The 20,154-nt window shown below is 34.3% G+C and overlaps 1 protein-coding gene across 1 annotated transcript; it reads right to left on the reverse strand.

Moving 5' to 3' along the window:
- Nucleotides 1–8,866: 8,866 nt before the first annotated feature.
- LOC132722666 (sulfotransferase 1C4-like) lies at nucleotides 8,867–18,909 on the reverse strand. The gene is made up of 6 exons (XM_060707185.1): nucleotides 18,615–18,909; nucleotides 16,676–16,788; nucleotides 12,015–12,341; nucleotides 10,450–10,550; nucleotides 9,694–9,871; nucleotides 8,867–9,452 (listed from the first exon to the last, which is right to left on the reverse strand). Exons 1-6 carry the CDS (start codon nucleotides 18,686–18,688, stop codon nucleotides 9,340–9,342), a joined length of 906 nt encoding a protein of 301 aa, XP_060563168.1. The 5' UTR covers nucleotides 18,689–18,909; the 3' UTR covers nucleotides 8,867–9,339.
- Between the last annotated feature and the right edge of the window lie 1,245 nt (nucleotides 18,910–20,154).

Genomic DNA, 20,154 nt, shown 5'->3' on the forward strand with positions numbered 1-20,154 from the left:
GCCAGTTATAAAGGTTTCCATAGGGATTAAAAGTACCGATTTAAGTAGCGTTCTCACCAGCATCCCGGCAAAGCCCAGGACCACCCCAGACGATCCGGGATGAAAATATTGTTGCAGTCTCAATAACCCCGGTAGCACTACGGCGATACCCAATTTCCATACTTATAACAACCAGGATGAACTCCGGGCCATCCATGCAGAGTCCAGTTGAAACTACGGATAATGCAGATAGTAAGTGGACGACGGATGACCTAACACGATATTCAAACGCTGTTAAGTCTTCGATCAAAGAGATCATAAAAGCTGAGATCCATGCTAGCACAGCCCCGGATGATGTCGGCAGAGTCCCGGATGATCCCGGCAGAGCCCCAGTACGGTCAGATAGAGAGCCGACAATCACCGGTAGAGCCCCGGCAGAGCCCTTGATCATCCCGGACGTTGCCGACAGAGTTACGGACGTACCCCGGTCGTTCCTGTATCATCCGACCGACCACTGGGACTCTAGCGGGATGCTTGTGAGATTGTTAAAAAGTTTAAAAAATGTATTTGAAAATACTAGTAAGTTGATTGTTGGATACAGTCTCTCTCCCTTACTATTAAAGGCAAAAAAAATAAGTTAAACCGAGGTGCATTGTACTGGTGCTTTACACCGGGCACTTAAAAGAACCAGGGTCGCCTCTGGAACGGGGCGTCTTCTGTATCATTCACTATCCCCCGAAAAATAATATACTAACAATCTTCAGGGGACGTTGGTCATATGGGCAACCGGTACCAACGATAAAATAGTCAAATAAAATAAGTTATTATGCCCCCCTTCGAAGAAGTGGGGGTATATTGCTTTGCCCATGTCGGTCGGTCGGTCAGTCGGTCCGTAGACCATGCCATTTCCGCTCAATAACTAGACAATGCTTTGGCTGATGGTCCTCATATTTGGTGTGGAGGCTGGCCATGACTAGTAGATGACCCTTATTGATTTTGGGTTCAGTAGGTCAAAGGTAAAGGTCACAGTGACCTCACTATGAAAAGCGTGTTTTTAGAAGATATTTTGTGTGTAACATTGTCTCATTGACAACTACAGGGTTTACTCAATTCATGGACCCATGGGTCATATTGGTTCTGCCCCATGGCAATGATATACATGTATTCCATAACAAATTTACTATGCATTTTTTATACACATTTAAAAATCTAATGTTATAATATTAAATTGGCTGTGTTTAGGTGGGGTGGCATACATGTTTTACAAACATATCTTGTTAACATCTGCATTGCGCCACTCTACACTTATAGCTATATTCAGTGTCGTCACTCGAACTCAACCTCCACTCAAACTCGGAAAAGGCTTCCTTAAGGACGAATTGAGGACGCCTTGGTCAAGGTGAACTCAAGTGTATAATTGGTATTCATATTTGAAAGTCTTCCTCGACTTACCCGAGGAAGGTTTGTGTAGCAAATCACCCGTAAAACCACTGTTATAGGTGATCTGTTCAATAAAATATACAATAATTACATAATTCATTATGTATATCAATTGAATTTCAAGATAAGTATTGATTTGAAAGTATCATAAATATGAGTTTGGTACAGACACCATTTGTACTTGTACTTTTGAAAATGATTTGCAGAATAAAACGTTGACTTATGAGCAAGTGGTCTGTGTACAATAATAATTCATCTATATTTAAATTATATTCTTGCTTCTACCATCAATTTGCTGAAGTCTATCGACAGAATTAATTTATTCTACGTTTTTCGAAAATGTATTAATCAGGTTTTGAGTTATTGTCACGACTAAAGCGCAGTTTGATTAATAGTGAACACTAATATAACTAATAATAATATAATTCTCCGGGATATGGCAATTGTCAGTTTTCGGCCATAGCATTTCAGTTAAACAATATTGGTGTTTTTAGATCTGAAGCAACATTGCGCAATGACCTTATAAGTTTCTTGAGGAGGAGCTCCTTTTGGCATGAATCAATTACAGAATCCCCGACATCTATTCCGTATGGGACAAAATGCGGAATATGGTGATCACATTACATTACAAGCAATTTCAAATATCTATAATGCACAAATTTTAGTAGTTTCAACTTTAAACAGCAGGACTACACTAATAAGTCCAAATGGTCTCCCCGACGGCGAGGTAAATGAAAATTTACCTATGATCGTTCTAGGTCACTATCCCGAAGGTGAAGGGGAACATTATGTAGCACTAAGCTATGACAAGGAAATAGTTTGAAATATAATTTACGAATCAGAGCAGATATATTTTGTTGAAACTAAGAGTGATCATGATAGCAACAATGACACAGATAACTTACCAAGTGATATCGATACTGCCAATGATAATTTGGATAACAATGACACGGAGAACTTACCAAGTGATATCGATACTGCAAATGGCAATTTGGATAACAATGACACGGAGAACTTACCAATTGATATCGATACTGCAAATGACAATTTGGATAACAATGACACGGAGAACTTACCAAGTGATATCGATACTGCAAATGACAATTTGGATAACAATGACACGGAGAACTTACCAAGTGATATCGATACTGCAAATGGCAATTTGGATAACAATGACACGGAGAACTTATCAAGTGATATCGATACTGCAAATGACAATAATTTGGATAACAATGACACGGAGAACTTACCAAGTGATATCGATACTGCCAATAATAGTGTTAGCGTTACTGCCAATGACTTGAATAACGATGTTATTTCTCTGCGCTCACTTGTCGAAAATATGCGACGTCGACGAAGACCGATTGCACCGAGTTCGTTCATATTTACAAATCTACCACTACTTATACAAGTTAAGATAGTGCGATACTGTATAAACGAAAATCCGGCAATGAGATACGTCTTAAGCAGATGTCATCTTAGTAGTGTTGTGCAGTTATGTGACATTTACCTACCTAGAATTTACATTTCACCTGATATAATGCAGGATGTGCCGAATGTTGTAAGCGTGAGACGACTTTTGCTGAATTTTGGTCGGTTCAGTGGCATAATATTAGAAAATCCGCAATATTATAAGAGAATCTAGATGGGCCGATGCTTGGTTGCACCTTCGGTTATGTACTAATGCCCTTTGTTGGTACGATATTGCAGATATATGGTACAGAAGACCTAAGAAATGGCATCAGTACATTACCGAAGTTGTAACCAAGACATAACCAAGTGTAAACCAGTTAATATATGTGTAAAACAGTTTAAAGATGAAAATATTCATTGACAAATTGTGATTATTTCAAAATAACGTTTGTCGAATTGAGAAGAAATGTTAAAAGTTTTTGTCAACAGATTAAAATAAATATATCACAGTATTCGAATAGTAACATTATAATTGCTATATGATGGTGTCATTTAAACATTTATATTATTATACCTCAATATTGTGGGGCCCATGATGTCACCACAAAGACGAGAAATGATAAATTTTGATCAACTATCTTATACAGTCCGAATCCAGCCCTATTCTACATTAAAGTACAGGTTTAATTCAATCAATTACCGATCATTGAAGATACCTGGGGTGTAATTGTACACTGTCAACACTTAAAAACTCTGTTTTATCTGTGTAATTAATATTCATCGCTGTTCGTAAGATTTGCGGGTGTCTTGGTTGAAAATGTTGGAGTTTACGACATTCCGTTAGTTCAATACCCCTTCCGGGAATCGGTAAAACTTATCATGCAGGCTATAAATATTATTTATACATTGTCTATTGTTATTTTTGCTATATATATGTAGGAAGATTTATTTTAGAAACAGCGACATGGTCTTTGAGTAATGTACTTGCAAGTTTAATTTAAATTTGGCTCATTAAAATTTTATCGAGGAATGGCGGAACAGCGACCTTCCAGTTTCCAACGATTCCTGCAGAGCTTTCCTGCAATTCCAGCATCGTATGATATAAAAGCTCGAGCGCGCCCTTGATCGACCTCTTGCACGCCTAAAAATTGTTAAGTTTAATCCACGAGAGTGATTTCTAGAATTTTCAGACTTATTTTGTTGATTCTTGACTGTTTGTGTAACCGGATACAGACGAAAGTGAAAGTAAGGATGGCGTTCGATGTTTGGATTCACCAGTTGGAAGTTCTATGGTTCAGTTAAGTTGTTTCTTGTTCATTTTTATTTTTGTTATAGAAGAAGATGCTGACGGACGCTAAAGATGGCCGATGACCTTCATATTTTCTTAGAAGTTTTGATCTCAATTAGGAACTATTTTTTGTGTGATGCGGCTGACCAATCAGAATCCAGGGTGTGGATGACGTTTGTTATTGTTTACATGTTGCACGTGTTATATTTTTTTTTATGAAGATAGAGAGAAGAATGTACATGCAGAAAGGAACGAGTTGGACAAGAAGCCATTTTAGTCAAGAAATCTTTTACAGTTTGACAGTTCAGTTGATGTTCATGCTGAAACTTTGATAAAACTTCATAAGCTGTATTAGAAGAGATAATTTTCATCTAAATATATATTAGGGTTTTTGGAATGGAAATCATTCATGAGTTATGCTCATGTCTCAGTCCTTCCTGTAATTTATAAGTCTACTTGAAGAATGTTATATTTGATACTGAAATCAAGAAGAGTTTATGCTTGTGTTCCTGCTTAAAGTTGCTTTTAATGTGTGAGCAGTGGTATATAAGTGTCTCACTTATCTCACTCTCACTGTGTATGTCTCTGCATGGCTTTTAGTGTAAGAGCAGTGGTATATGAGCTTATATATCTCATCTCACTCTCTTTGCATGTGCTTATGTTCGAGCAGTGATATATGAGTATTTTACTCATCACACTCTCATGTCTGCGCAGTTTAGATGAGTTATGCTTATCTATGTGCTTATATATATTTTATCCAGTATAATGATGACCTAGATCTTGACCAACATATATGAAGCTGATGTCTATAAGAAGTCACAGATTACAGACACAGATATAAACGATTTATGAAATTTATATGTACACATTTTTTTTGAAGATATTTTTCAATTATATTGTTGAAACTTAACATTATATGGCTTTTACTTCATCCCTCATGTCTCTCACTTATCATATTTAGGTTATTAGGGTATTGGGGTCTGGCTCCTTAAGCTTGATTGCTTAAGACGCCTTGCATGGACTAGGATTCGAACCATATTTGAAGTTATTTCTTAGTGCCGGCCCCACTGGACCCTGACAATATATCCTTCAATGTAAAACTCCCTTAGGGCTACAATGTGTTCTGATCGAATATCACCCTCCTAGAATATATTCCCCGAGGAATATTTCTTATATCACCTTAGTACCCAGTTAGCATAATATTATTTATTTCCTAGTCTGTCTGTCTGTCTGTCTCTTGTTTTTATCTATATACATTATACTATTTTTGTGTATATCGAACATTTACAGATCAAAATCGCTATAATTGTGAAGTGATGATCTGTATTTTCTTTCAGACAAAGACTGCTGACCTAAGGGGTTTTTTTTTCGGTATAATAAAATAAATAACACATGACTGTCGGGGTGATACAGGATATTGCTAACCCTTGAACTGGCATATTACCCTCGGCTGCGCCTCGGTGTAATATACAACTTCTCGTGTTGACAATATCCTCTATCACCCCAACATTCATGTTTTAATTATATATTATTATACCTCAATATATCCTTCAATGTAAAACTCCGATAGGCCTACAATGTGTTCTGATCGAATATCACCCTCCTAGAATATATTCCCCGAGGAATATTTCTTATATCACCCTGGGGTACATAACTCTTACATAACTCTGTATTCATAGCGATAATGCCTTAGTAACCATTTAACATAATGCAAAGATAAACATACTAATACAATTTAAATAGTTTATAAAAAAATCTTTTTTTAGCAATGAATCCCACGTGGAAAGCGAAAAGTTCGTGCGAAACCGTTACAAGCTTGTACATGTTTACGTGTATAAAAATTACTACATATGAAAATTTTATAGATAGATGATTAAAAATAATTGTAATTTTGCATCCATTAATAATAAGTATAATAATTTGATTTTTTTGTTGTTATTTATTTTCTAATGAAGAAATAACGATATGTATGTCTGTCTGTTTGTCTTGTTTTTATCAATACATTTTGTGTTTACAGATAAAAATCGCTGTAATTTTGAAGTGTTGATCTGTATTTTCTCTTATGAATGTTTTGGAACCTAAGGTTTTTTTCGGTATAATAAAATAAATAACATATGGCTGTCGGATATTGCCAACCCTTGAACTGGCATATTACCCTCGGCTGCGCCTCGGGGTAATATACAACTTCTCGGGTTGACAATATCCTCTATCACCCCGACAGCAATATTATATGTTATTTTATATATTATTATACCTCAATATATCCTTCAATGTAAAACTCCCATAGGCCTACAATGTGTTCTGATCGAATATCACCCTCCTAGAATATATTTCCCGGGGAATATTTCTTATATCACCCTGGGGTACATAACTCTTACATAACTCTGTATTGATAAAAACGATAATGCTTTAGTAACCAGTTAGCATAATGCATGTGTTATTTATATAATATTGTTAAGTTAATATTTGACATATAAGTAATTTTTAAATTTACATGTTTGTATCCAACCAGCACAGCAAGAAATAATACTATTACGTCAAGTGTCTATTACGGTGGCACAGATGTGACACATGGGTGTCTTTATTTATCTTGTTCACACGAGATATTATCTTGTTCCCACAAGATATTATCATGTTCCCACGAGATATTATCTTGTTCCAACGAAATAATTATCTTACTCCCACGAGATAATATCTTGTTCCCACGAAATAATAATCTTGTTCCCACGACATAATTATAACCAATCAGAAGCTGTAAAATGGTAATATAGCAGTTACTTCCCCTTATAAAGTTGAACATTTTCTGATTATATATACATTATATTCATGTATAACCATGTAGGTTGATCTTGAAAGTGCCACACTGTAGGGACATACAAAACCTTAACTACCAATTACTGGTGTTTAATAGCGCATACCCTAATCTGGTGACGCATTTGTGTGCAAACTGATCTGGGTCGACACTGGAGGGATACATGTAAGTAGCCTTTCAAAACTCTGTATTTACAAATGTATAAGGCGGTGGTCCCGCAGTGGCGTTCAGTCCACCACGCGCGAATGAGTAATAATCAAATACAAATGTCTTAAATCAATGTAGCATGAGAATGACCGTCTTCGCAGCACTTCAGAGAAAAGTCACAAAACCCATTTAACACGTGTTGCGTATATGCTAATAACGACCATATCCCCCGACAAGCAAATGCGTCATCCTGTCAAGGTCTGCATCGTTCGCTGTTGAATCAGTAGGTCAGATTTTAACTGTCAAAGCAGTTAACCCCTTGATTAGCTCACATGGTTTATACAGGTTAACTGCTTTGTTTGCCAGATAGAGTTGCATATTTTTCTTAACTTTTGACCACTTGACAGTAAAGGAATATGCAACTCTGTCCACGCCCCTATACCGTTCACAAACTTTCGGGACGGACACTTAGACAATCGGACGGACAATGGCAACGCTATATGGGGCACAAAATATTAAAGAACACTAACAATGCTAAAACGTATTGCTTCGGTGAGTTAAGAAGGCACATGCCCCCCGCGCCCAATCCGGATCTGCAACTGGCCATGCACAATCATGTATGATACATTTTACGTCGGGGGTGAACTAGAGGGTAAAATCACGGGTTAGTTGGATAGACTGTTACAGTATCCAATACAATAAATTACAAATTAACATATGAAAAGTTTATCGTTAGACATTTATCGTTAACCGATTTGGACATTTATGAGCACCTAATTTGTTGCGACATTTTTCGTTAATTTTTGGACATTTATCGTTAAAGGAGTTTTGGACATTTATCGTCGTTTGGATATATTTCGACGTTTGGACATATATCGGCGCTACAGAAGGAAAGGGTAACAAGTTGTTTTTTCGTTGGTAGATCACTGTTTATCAATATCATCTAGCCTGTCTGTCAGTTATCCAGGGATAATAGTTTTTTGAAATTATAGTGATGTTTTAAAGTTGCTAAGAAATTGTGTTTTCTCTATTTTTATGTTCTAAAGAAATTCAAGTAAGTTCTGCAAGTACTACTTGCTTAGGTTTTATAGACAAATATTTCCTAACACGTTAGCCTCGTTGCATACCAGAAAAATTTATAAATTGTCATGTAACATTTTTAACATTCTCTCACCCGTTGCAAAAAGGGAGTTACCCGGTACCTTCTAATTTATATTTTACTGCCGTTAATTGGTCGAGTGTGCAACGTCTCAATTGTTGCCATGTAAGGTCTTCTTTAAGGTTTCTTATTCAAATCATCTACATTCGTATTTTGTCACCAATACTTTTTAGTTTAAAGTCTTAATATAGAACCTTTTGTAAGTAAAATATATACCAGATTGGTGTTTTCCTTTCTGATATGTCTATGCAAGAAGCATTTATTTAACTGAATAGAATGTAAACGATCGAATAGCACAGTTGTCTTTAGCGTATTCAATTTATATCAATGATATTGTGTCAACATTTACTTTATCTAAGCACATTTACAAGTACATGTTTATATCATTGGAAACTAAAATTGCTTAGTTTTCATATATTGGCAATACCATTAGCGCTTAAGAAGAGCTCATTTTATCAAGACAAGGAGGTTTATATACAAGTGCTTCAATGTTTGTAAAGACATTTTCCGACCATTAAGTTGACCTTCTATTCCATATAATTCTGTATGGAAACCTTTTTCAACCAATGATATTAAAAGCAGAATTCTCGAAAAAAGTGAAAACAAAAGAAAACACACGCACAAAATAAACATTGGTAATGAATATATTAATGATGTACACATTCTTACTTTATGTCACATGTTTTGTTCTTATTATGATTTTATAATAACAAGGATGGTTACTCAATCTATGTTACATCTTGTGCACATACAAGATAAGCCAATTTGAAATAATATCACATGGTCAAAGTATGAGACAAATTTAAATTAAATAAAACATTTACTAGTGTTAGAGATGGGTATTAAATTTATTCCTATAATTTATAAAAAAGAATAAAATTTTCAATAAACGTGAGTATGCTGCAATTATATAAACATCAATAACATTGTATATTTAATGTGTTTTTTATTATTTATTTTTCTATGTCCGAGGGGCGAATTTTTTATTGTTTCAAAAATAGTCCACCTTTTTTTAACATATTATAATCTGAAGGTATCTGATTATAGTGATACAGGCTACACAGACATGTTAGTATTTTGCCCTTAAATTTGTTACAACTTTCACAGCGAGTATCTGAATTTAAGATTAGTATCTAGCAAGTTTTCTTCCAGCCATTCGTTCATATGATCATTCTGTGCCACTGTGAAATGATTTTTCCAGTCTCCAACATCACCTGCAAAATAGGATTTTTTTCTTCATATTATTAATGAAGCTATACTTCAATTAAAAAGCCTATTTTTATGCAGCAAATATTACCGGTGATATTGACTGTAACAATGTAGAACCTATCTGCATAAACAAGCACACTAATTATGTTCTTCTTTAAAAACGTTTTGATGAGATATGTATCAAATGTAATGAAAGCCCTTTATATTTATCATGAACGACATGACCAGTCTATATATTAATCTTACCTTTTCTGTAAATCACTGGCATATCCGAACTATGTAACATATGTTCGTGTACTTTAATTTCTGCATCAGCCTTTTTCAGGTTTCTGAAGTCACAGGATTCAGCAATCTTTTGTATTAAGACCTCGTCTCTTCCCGTTCCAAGAAACTCATTTATTTTTTTTATTTCTCTCACAGGATCCTGTAAGAATTAAAAAGTATCTGCTAATTCAGCTTCTATATAAACCAACTAAAACTAACCTGGTCCATTCCACTACTAATAATATCAAAGTTACCTTTACCTTAATTTAACACGAAAAAATCTAAGATTGGATAAAAAAAAAAAGAGTTACAATGCAAATAGAACCATATCTAGAGTGCTTTGAGTATATAAAATATAATACATTGTAAAATGAAATTTTGTCACACACATATACACACATACCGTGAGTGACAAAATAAAGAAGCAGAAGACACTGACTGCCTAAATTAGTTAACAACAGTGGGAATAATATTGAAATCCCTTAGCACAGACTTAAACAATATTCATTTTTCAAAGCTTAAACAACTGAATAACTAATCAAGTGTGTCGAAGTATTTGGTAGACACACAGATATTTAACTATTTGCTGGTGTGTAGTTGAAAGCAATGAAGCGACTAAGCATCTTAAGCACAACCTTATAAAACTAACGTGCCCTTGCTATAATGCACCTATCATTAATAAAAAGAAGGCAAGTAATGCATATGTTATGGATTAACTTGAACGATTAAACAAATTACCTCTTTAATATCCTCATAGTAAAGATTAATAATCTGCTCTGGATGTTGTTTAGAAAACCTTTCCCATTCTTTGACATACTTAAACCAAGGGTAAAACATGTCTAAAATATAAGAATCTGGTTTTAGATACTTTTTTAATTACTGAAATATTAAAAAACAAGATCAATAACGAAGGGGGCGTTTAAAGTCTTTTTCTGTTCAGTTTCAAGTATATGTATATATTTTCAAGCAACATTGCACATAAAAGTCTGTTGTGTTCTTATCTCTTATAATGGAGTTTATATTCGTCTATAGCTAATTTATATTCAAATATTCAAAAAAATATTTTAATCACATGGTGACCTATATGAGGGTTGTCTGAACAGTATAGATAAATTTGTAATGACTGTTATAATTGTCATTAAATAGTGTTGAATTTTGTTGTGAGAGTACCTACCTTCCTTTGTCTTAAATGTATGTTTCGAAAAAATATTAAACCACTTTTTGTACCAAAATATGGAGCAACATGGTTATTGTTTATCAGAGCATTCCAAAAATGTGAAACATTCTATATTTTATTGATTACTAGTAATTAGAACACCCCTAAGCATGCTTAAAGTTAAAACGTGAGCTTGTACAAGTTATGATATCCCTTCTGCTAAGTTTTAAGAATTGTAAAATATATATTTGATCGGTGCCACCTAGTTGCTAAGTGAAGGGTAATTTTGTGTTTTGCTCAATAAATCTCTAACGGAACCTTTAAAAATGATAATATATTGGTAAATATGGTGAATTCAACACAACTACAGGTTTGAAGTTTTAGATCACCCACCATCGTTTATATCCCCTATTTGATTTAGAGTTAATCAAGATCTTCAAATGGTCTGGGGAGGAGTTTCTAAACTTTCACAACAGTCTTGGCATTTCCTTATTCAACCTGGTTTGCAGGAAGTTACGAAAAATGGCTAAGAAGACACAGGAAGTTGTGTATATGACGGTTACTACTTAGAGAAAGTGTGATATTGATGTTTGAAATACCTAATTGCTGTTTTGACGTTCAATAGTGACACTGGTACAGGCTATATGAACTTTCAATTTATGTTTCAATGTAAATTTTGGAGAATTTAATAGATAAGATATAAACAGTGTTGAATTTAAAGATCCTGTATGTTGACCACACTTATTTGAAATTTTATATAATTATGCTTCTAAAACAATTTTCAAACACCGAAGAATATGTAAGATATGTACTGCAAGTATTAGTATAAGTATTATATGTAATCATCAAACTACTCGTATATACATTCATTTTTTATTAAGACTTCATAGAAAATAACCTTTAATTACCTGCCTTTATTAACACGAAATGTAAATTCGGTAATATCTTTACAATTAATGCTTTTTGGAACTTACAATGTTGATAAATCTTCATTTGAGCATCATATTTATGATATAAAACCATAAAAAATTGAGTAACAGGATCTTTAAAAAATATATGATTTTTAAACGTTGCAATGTTTATTGATCAATTTGACCATCGTGTATTACACAACACAAGTATACTAGTACTAGTAGTTTAAACTTACAAAAACCATAGTCCCCAAGCATCAAAGGGAGGAACTCTTCGAAACTCTTTGCTAACGCTCCCTTATTCATTGATTGCATGTGATGATAAAATGAAACAAAGGCGTCCTTTGGATTTCTCATCACATGAACAATTTTTGTTCCTTTCTGTAACATTTGCCTCGGTATAAGTTTAAAAGGGTAATGGCAGTTTAAAACTCTTGGGGACAGAAGTTTATTTATTGTTTCCGGTGCCCTGAAATCCAGAAAGGCTGCTACCTTCTTTTTTGTTTCGTACTCAGCGGTGCCTTTTACCAGCATAACTAAAATTTCCCAGACCCAGTGCGTGCCTGAAAAGTATGATTCAATTTTAGTACGATATCGTTTTGTCTATAATGAAATGTCTAAATTTCATTAATAGTATTTAGAACCATACGTTACAACAAACCACAATATAAATATTAATTTTACGGATACTGGTAAAAAGTGTGAGTATAGCTTATAGTCATATAGTAGATAATAATTACATTTATGTCAACATTTCAATTTGTTGTATCTTTGCCTGAAAAAGTTTTCTCTGTTTGATAATTTTCAAGAATAACAACTACACTTTGAAATTGAAATGGCCATTTAATGATAAATGACGGAAAAACATATAATACAATGTTGATATGAAAGTTATCAAACTAACATAAAATTGTGAAATGGCCATTTAATAATAAATGACATATAAACATATAAAACAATGCTGATATGAAAGTTATAATATAACATAAAATTGTATACAAAGCAAGCAAACATTTCTGAAAAATGTATATAAAATTATATACACACATATCCCGAAAAATTATCAAAGGTTGGGTTCTAAGAATATTGCCTTGCCTAAAACTGTGTATGAAATTATATACACACATATCTTGAAGTAAAAAGAAAAAGCATTTGTATATAAAATTATAAACAAACACAAAACCTTTTTGATGTGTATAAGCTTGTCAAAAATTGAATACTGAATGTGGGTGGGATGGTGGGTTATTGAAAATTGTTATGAATTATTTCTTCTTCTAAAATGGCGGACTTAATCAGCATCAATTATCACATTGTACTTACTCATAACGATAACCTTAGTGTACTTACTAGTACGGCTTTTTCGAACCCAATATATTTCGACCTATGACTAAAGACCTAATGAAACCCACCATCAAGCTTGTAAGTGACCATAAAAACATTTATTTTGCAATAAATTAAGTTTTATATGAACATTTTATTTTTCAAGAAATATGTTAAATTATACAATATCCAAATATTAAACTTCTTTTTTTGTATCAAGTTTTGCAGTACTACAGGAAAATGCCCATTGAAAGAAATAAAAAACCCAAACTTCTAGTTTGCAAATTTTCTCAATTATTTAAAGCAGCATATCTCTAGTTTTATGCTAATTTTCATGAAAAAAGAATTGAAAATGTATTAAAAAGTAAAATATTGTGAAATGACCTAAAACATACTTTACACATTGCAAACGGCACTTATAATGCACGTAAATTACCTAAAAACCGTCATAATAAAAAATAAAAAAATAACCCATAGCGCGTTAGTCATGCAGTAGAAATATGATGATAAATACTGCAAAATCAGTCATAAGTGACAGATAACATGTAAATTATTACTTTAATCTCGAACCTTTTAAAAAAAAATTTTTTTAAATCGTAGTAAATTTTTTCCAAGTTTAGTTTTCTTGAAATAGTTGTGTCCGTATATAGGCATGCAGCTTTAACTGTGGGTCATTAGTCATATCTACACGGTGACCTTTCATCTTAACTTGTTAATGACAAACTCTCTAAGCCTCAGTCTCACTTACTCCCGGCAGAGCCCAGGAACTTACCGGGATGATCCGGGACGATCCGGGGTGAAATTATTGTTGCGGTCACACTTACCCCGGCAGCACTACGGTAGTTCTCAACTAACCACCCAGGATGCGCTCCGGATCATCCAGGCAGAGCCCAGTTGCAGCTACGGTTCATGCCGGTCGTTCCCGGATGACGCCGGAAGAGCCCCGGTTGACCCAGGCAGAGCCTCAGTCGATCCAGGCAGAGCCCCGGCAGAGCCCAGGACGATCCAGGCAGAGCCCCGGTAGAACCCCGGTGGATTGAAAACGCCCGAAAATGATAATATAATACCGTATAAGTGGTTTTTTCTGCGGTGACTTTATTTCTGCGTTTTCTGCGGTCAGTGCAAGCACCGCAGAAATAAAAACCGCAGAATATTCTCCATGTTTTTGTTTTTTAACCTTGTAATATATGTGTACTGCATTATGACCTGTTTCATCTAAAGTAATAACAACTAACGGATTATAACGATTAGCGGGTTTTCAAGTTGAATAAAACTGCTGTCTGCTTAGATGTATTCTATGTTTGTTTGTAAGGATGTACTTATTGTTAATTATGCTAACTTAAGAATAAGGATATTTCAACAGCATATATAGTGTTAGCTGATACACTACAGGTTTGTTTATCACTAAATCATTCAAACCAGTTCAACCTTTATACTTAAATAATCGTCGTATACTTTAATTGTCATCTGATTTACGGTATTAAATTAAAGATACTACCGGGATATATTTTTCACACGTCATTTCACGCTGATCAAAAGATGCATACATTTCTATTGTTGCGCATTATATTTGTTTGCAAGGAAACAATATAATTGTTTGTAATTACTGTACAGCTTTGTGGTGATGACGATAAACAAATGCTAATGTGTACATGCAAATAAAATACTGGGTAATGTGACTTAGACTTTGATAAGAAGAGTCGCAGAAATTAAATCACTTTTTGTCCAAAGAATGTGCCGCAGAAATAAAGTCCGCAGAAATAAAAACATGCCAAAATTAGGAAAAAAAACGCAGAATTTGGAGCCCGCAGAAAAAAACCACTTATACGGCACATAATTTTTATTTAATATAATATCTATTGTTCCAGAATAGTTATTCATGATGATTTTCTGAAAATTCCTGATGCCATACTGGATAGAAGGGAAAAGAGAGGGGTTTTAATACCAGCAAGTACAATCATCGCAAATTGTCGTTATTCTTTTGAAATGATCCGGGCTTTGCCGGGGCTCTACCGGGATCAACCGTAGCTCTACCTTTATCATCCGGGGCTCTGCCTGTAGTTGCCGGGGCTCTGCCGGCATTTTCCGGGGCTCTACCGTAGCTCTACCGGCTATATCATACCCCGGATCATCCCCGGTTTGTGCCGGCGGAGCTACGGTGCTTCCCCGGTATAACCCCGGTCGTTCCCGGCAGAGCTAAGGATGAAGCCGGCAAAGCTATATCTTCCCGGATCATCCCGGTGATATTAAATATTTTATTCCATCCGGGATCGAATGCCAGATGTTCCCGGATCATCCCGGATCATCCAGGACGTTGCCGGCAGAGTTACGGATGTACTCCGGTTGTTCCCGGTCGTACCCCGGTCGTTCCCGGATCACCCCGGACGTCTACCGGGGCTCTGCCGGGGCTCTGCCGTGATGTAAGTGAGACTGTAGCTTTAGGGCCTTCCTTCATTATTCAAGGCACGGACAGGTGTCTGGGTAAAACCACTGATTTCCCGTAAAATAGCTTGATAGTTGTCTCAGATGGAAGATCCAAAGTAAATGACATGAATGATACTGAATCCAACTCATAACAAATGATATATTACTGGTGTATCAATTTTGTACTAGATCAGCATGCCATAGGCTTTGGAAAGTTTAAGCATTTACCTTTTAACGACATCCTAAAATAACATTTTTATCTTTAATTTATAACTGTCGAAATAATACTCATATTAATTAACGTCTGACCATCCAAATGGGGCATTATTTGCAACTGAAAAATGACATTATTGGTCAGTAAACGAAAAATTAAAACAAAACGTACCCTACGGGTTATAAATTACAGACACCTTTCCGAATTAAAGCTTTGATATATTGAAAGGGTCTTTTTCAAAATAAAGGAAAAAAACAAGTGCTATCATATCTATATGGAGAATGTTTTCCTTTTGATTACTAGTATTGTTAAGAAACAATTTATAAATCCAGCTACCAAACATCACAACCAAAATGATTGTTTCTTTACAAAATATTAGAAATATATATAAAATTACTCTACCCCATCCATTTTAAACACTTGCTTGGCCATTTCCTGCATCAAAATAATCCTTAATGTATTTCAAATAATGGGCTATTTTAAAACTTTGCCTTACTGGCCACACAAGTAGATTGGTTCATCTTAAAATTAAAGGTTTTACCGTTTAGATTTGATTTTACTATCTTACATTTTTTTAACAAACAGATACAATATTTGTTATCAAATTAAGCATTATTTAGCAAATGTCACTTATAAGCATAATAATTATATTATAAGATTAAAACACTCTTCTTTCCTAAAGGGATAAGAGTTTGTTTCGTGGCTAACAAAAACGTTAAAACCAAAGAGAAAAGAAAAAGAAAAAAAAAGATTGACCCTACTGATTTTCTACATCACGACGCCCGTTGTCAATTCAGTTCACAGTATTTGAAACCTATATATTGCAATACTCTTCAAATCGGAAGTAATACATTAGGAAGTTCTTTGCCTTTAACTTCAAAGAGACAGTAAATAAGTCACCATAACAATGATAAAACTAAAATATATAGTTGAAATTACCACATTTTGGATATGTTGCTAGGTATATGTCGTCGTCACGTATTTCCAGGTCTCGAACATTTTCAATCTGTGCCTTGATATCTCCGTTAGGAAACAAATTGCGAAGTTTTGTACTGAAATAAACCATGAAAATGATTACATCTAGTACATAAAGTGCACATTTTGGTTTTAAATGATCTTTCTTTATCAGTGATTAGGAAAGAAATGTGTTATAAACTGTATACCCCATAGTGTCAATCAATAATTTGTATTATTACTTGTAACTTCAGATGTTATGTTTAGAGCAAGCTGACATCACTATAGCCACCACGTATTTTACTCCCGCATATTATTGTTAGTCTTATTTTATTATTCAATTTAAAACCACATCAGGATAAAATTATGAAAAGACAGAGTGGTCTTGACTGGACCGCAAGCCTACAAAGAGCCAATCATGGCAAGTCGATGTTTGTTGTGCGCCGATGAAGATCACATCATCATTATCATCATTAATCAAATTTAAATATACCATTAATTAAGCACTGCGAGAAGTGAACTCTTGTGATTTCCACATGCATTGACAATTTTCAGTTATGGAATGATTCAAATAATCTAATTATTCAAAGTTTAACAAAATTTAGGTCTGTGTACTGCAGACCACTAAATGTGCATGAGCTAAGATCATGTAAAAAAAGAAATTCGAGCAAGAAGTTTAAATAAGTAAACAACGAGAAAGAAGACATTTAAAAAGGAAGGGTGGCATTCACTGAACGCATCCTTGAACAAAAGCGAGCAACACATGATCAACGGCAAGGAGCCAAGCAAGGCAAGTCGTTGTTTGAGCAGGAAACTTGGTAAACACTCATGGTTTTGGACCGGGACACAATTAATAACACATTCTGTATAAACTATTCTAAATAAGTATTTAGGATGAATGCTTAGTAAAATGATAAAGGATATTTGTGCGCCGATGAAGATCACATAATCATTAATTAAATTTATATATATATATCTATTATACCATTAATTATGCACAGCGAGAAGTGAACTCTTATGTTGACAAAATTCAGTTATCTTAGAATGATTGAATCAAATAATCTAATGAAACATTTTAATTACTAAAAGTTTAACGAAATTTATGTTTGTGTACTGCATACCATTGAATGTCCTTGAGCTAAACTCATGAAAACTAAGAAATACGAGCAAGAATTGTAAATAAGTAATCAATGAGAAAGAAGTGTAAATAAGTAAACAACGAGCAAGAAGTGTAAATAAGTAAACAACGGACAAGAAGTGTAAATAAGTAAACAACGAGCAAGACGTGTAAATAAGTATACAACAAGCAAGACGTGTAAATAAGTACATAACAGGCAAAAAGTGTAAATAAGTAAAAAACGAGCAAGAAGTGTAAATAAGTATACAACAAGCAAGACGTGTAAATAAGTACACAACAGGCAAAAAGTAAAAATAAGTAAACAACGGCAAAAAGTGTAAATAAGTAAACAACGAGAAAGAAGTGTATATAAGTATACAACGAGCAAGAAGTGTAAATAAGCAAACAACGAGAAAGAAGTGTGAATAAGTAAACAACGAGAAAGAATTGTAAATAAGTGAACAACGAGGAAGAAGTGTAAATAAGTAAACAACGAGCAAGAAGTGTAAATAAGTATACAACGAGCAAGAAGTGTAAATAAGCAAACAACGAGAAAGAAGTGTAAATAAGTAAACGACGCGAAAGAAATGTAAATCAGTACACAACGAGCAAGAAGTGTAAATAAGTAAACAACGAGCAAGAAGTGTAAATAAGTTAACAACGAGCAAGAAATGTGAATAAGTAAACAACGAATAAGTAAACAATGAGCAAGAAGTGTAAATAACACATACGTTAAAACCGTCATTTAGACAAAATTACAAAATGTTATCTTCAAGTACCATTTGATTAGTCACCAAAATAACCTACTTATATGTCATGCCATATACATGCATCAGTTCCTCAGTATTTCCGTTAGGGTATTCAACCGTCAGCTTTGCCATTTTGTTTCTGTATAATTCCTTATTTCCAGCGGTGAACAACAGCTTATACCTTATGCGTTATGCCGATTTAAACCTATATTTTAACCTCCAAACGCAACATGTCCTTAACTTACTCAAATAAAAGATATGCGACTGCACGCAATATTGACTTAATCGTTATCGGTAGGTTAAAAGGAAGCACACAAATTATTTAACTTAAATGATAATGAACTGTTTTGATACAAATAATGACAAACATCAGAATAATTCTGTGCTCCTTTTTATCGCGGATAAAGATTTGAAGTACATTGGTCATTTCTTTTGCTGAGAAGTTTAAACCAGTCCTTATTGTTTATAAATAATGCGTGTCAGTCGAAAGTTAGAGATAAAACAGTCTAACAATATCCGTGTTGTTATTTTTAAACACTTTTCGCTGTTTTAAACATTCAAAATGCCCAATTTGGTGTCTCATCTAATCAAAAAATGTTAATGGATGCCTCCAGCAATCTTTCTAAACACCTTACTGACCTCTCAAACAAAAAAGTGAATTAAACATAATAATACGTAAGTGATACTGTATTTGTAAATATATGTTAAAGACAGTTGTACTAATTAAATGTATATGAGCCGCGCCAAGACAAAACCAACATAATGGGTTTGCGACCAGCATGGATCCAGACCAGCCTGCGCATCCGCGCAGTCTGATCAGGATCCATGCTGTTCGCTTACAAACCCTATTACTAGTAGAGAAACTGATAGCGAACAGCATGGATCCTGATCAGACTGCGCGGATGCGCAGGCTGGTCTGGATCCATGCTGGTTGCAAACCCATTTTAGGCAGGATGAGCGATTTTTTACGGACGCGGACAGTCACTGACATGTCTCATCCCTACAAAATGCCTCGAACGAAATTAAATACTTTATCGATTTCGAAAGAAAATACTAAAGAAGTCACCAAAATAGTGTAGGAGAACATATAAGTTTATGATGCAGCAATGACAGATTAAAAAAAACAACATCTGGTCATCGGTTGCTAAAGAGATGTTATTTGAAAACCTAACTGATATTCAATGTTTGTTACCTAATTCTTTGATGTTACAACTGTTTTTGGTATTAGAATGAAATTATATCATATTCTACAAATCCTCTGTTCGCTATACTTCAATTAAAAGTATATAGAAAATAACGTACCTATGGAATAATACCCACGGACATGCCCGGACACAGATCACTGACGCGGACCACTGATCACGTATAAATGGAATAGCGGCCTTATGTTGAATTTGTCATGACGCGGCTCATACTAGTATGTTTCAAAGTTTTGCCTGTTGTAACGAAGATTGACCAACATTTGATACTGGAAAATTTTAAGGATAAAATATTAATTGCCTTTAAAAATAAATAGACTGCCCAAAATTTTTAGAAGAATTTAACATGAAAATTTCTTTTCCCTGTTTTTAATCCTGAACAGAAAAAGCCTGTTAAAA

This window comes from Ruditapes philippinarum, unplaced genomic scaffold (genome assembly GCF_026571515.1).
Source record: "Ruditapes philippinarum isolate M1 unplaced genomic scaffold, ASM2657151v2 ctg10884_1_1_1_1, whole genome shotgun sequence".
Taxonomy (NCBI): Eukaryota; Metazoa; Mollusca; class Bivalvia; order Venerida; family Veneridae; genus Ruditapes; species Ruditapes philippinarum.

Excerpts from the sequence above, each read along its gene's own strand:
- LOC132722666 (XM_060707185.1), bottom strand. The coding sequence starts at position 18,688 with ATGGCAAAGCTGACGGTTGAATACCCTAACGGAAATACTGAGGAACTG. Across the intron at positions 16,789-18,614 it reads GTATATGGCATGACATATAA|TACAAAACTTCGCAATTTGT; the intron begins GTAGGTTATTTT and ends GGTTTATTTCAG. Across the intron at positions 9,453-9,693 it reads GCCAGTGATTTACAGAAAAG|GTGATGTTGGAGACTGGAAA; the intron begins GTAAGATTAATA and ends CCTATTTTGCAG.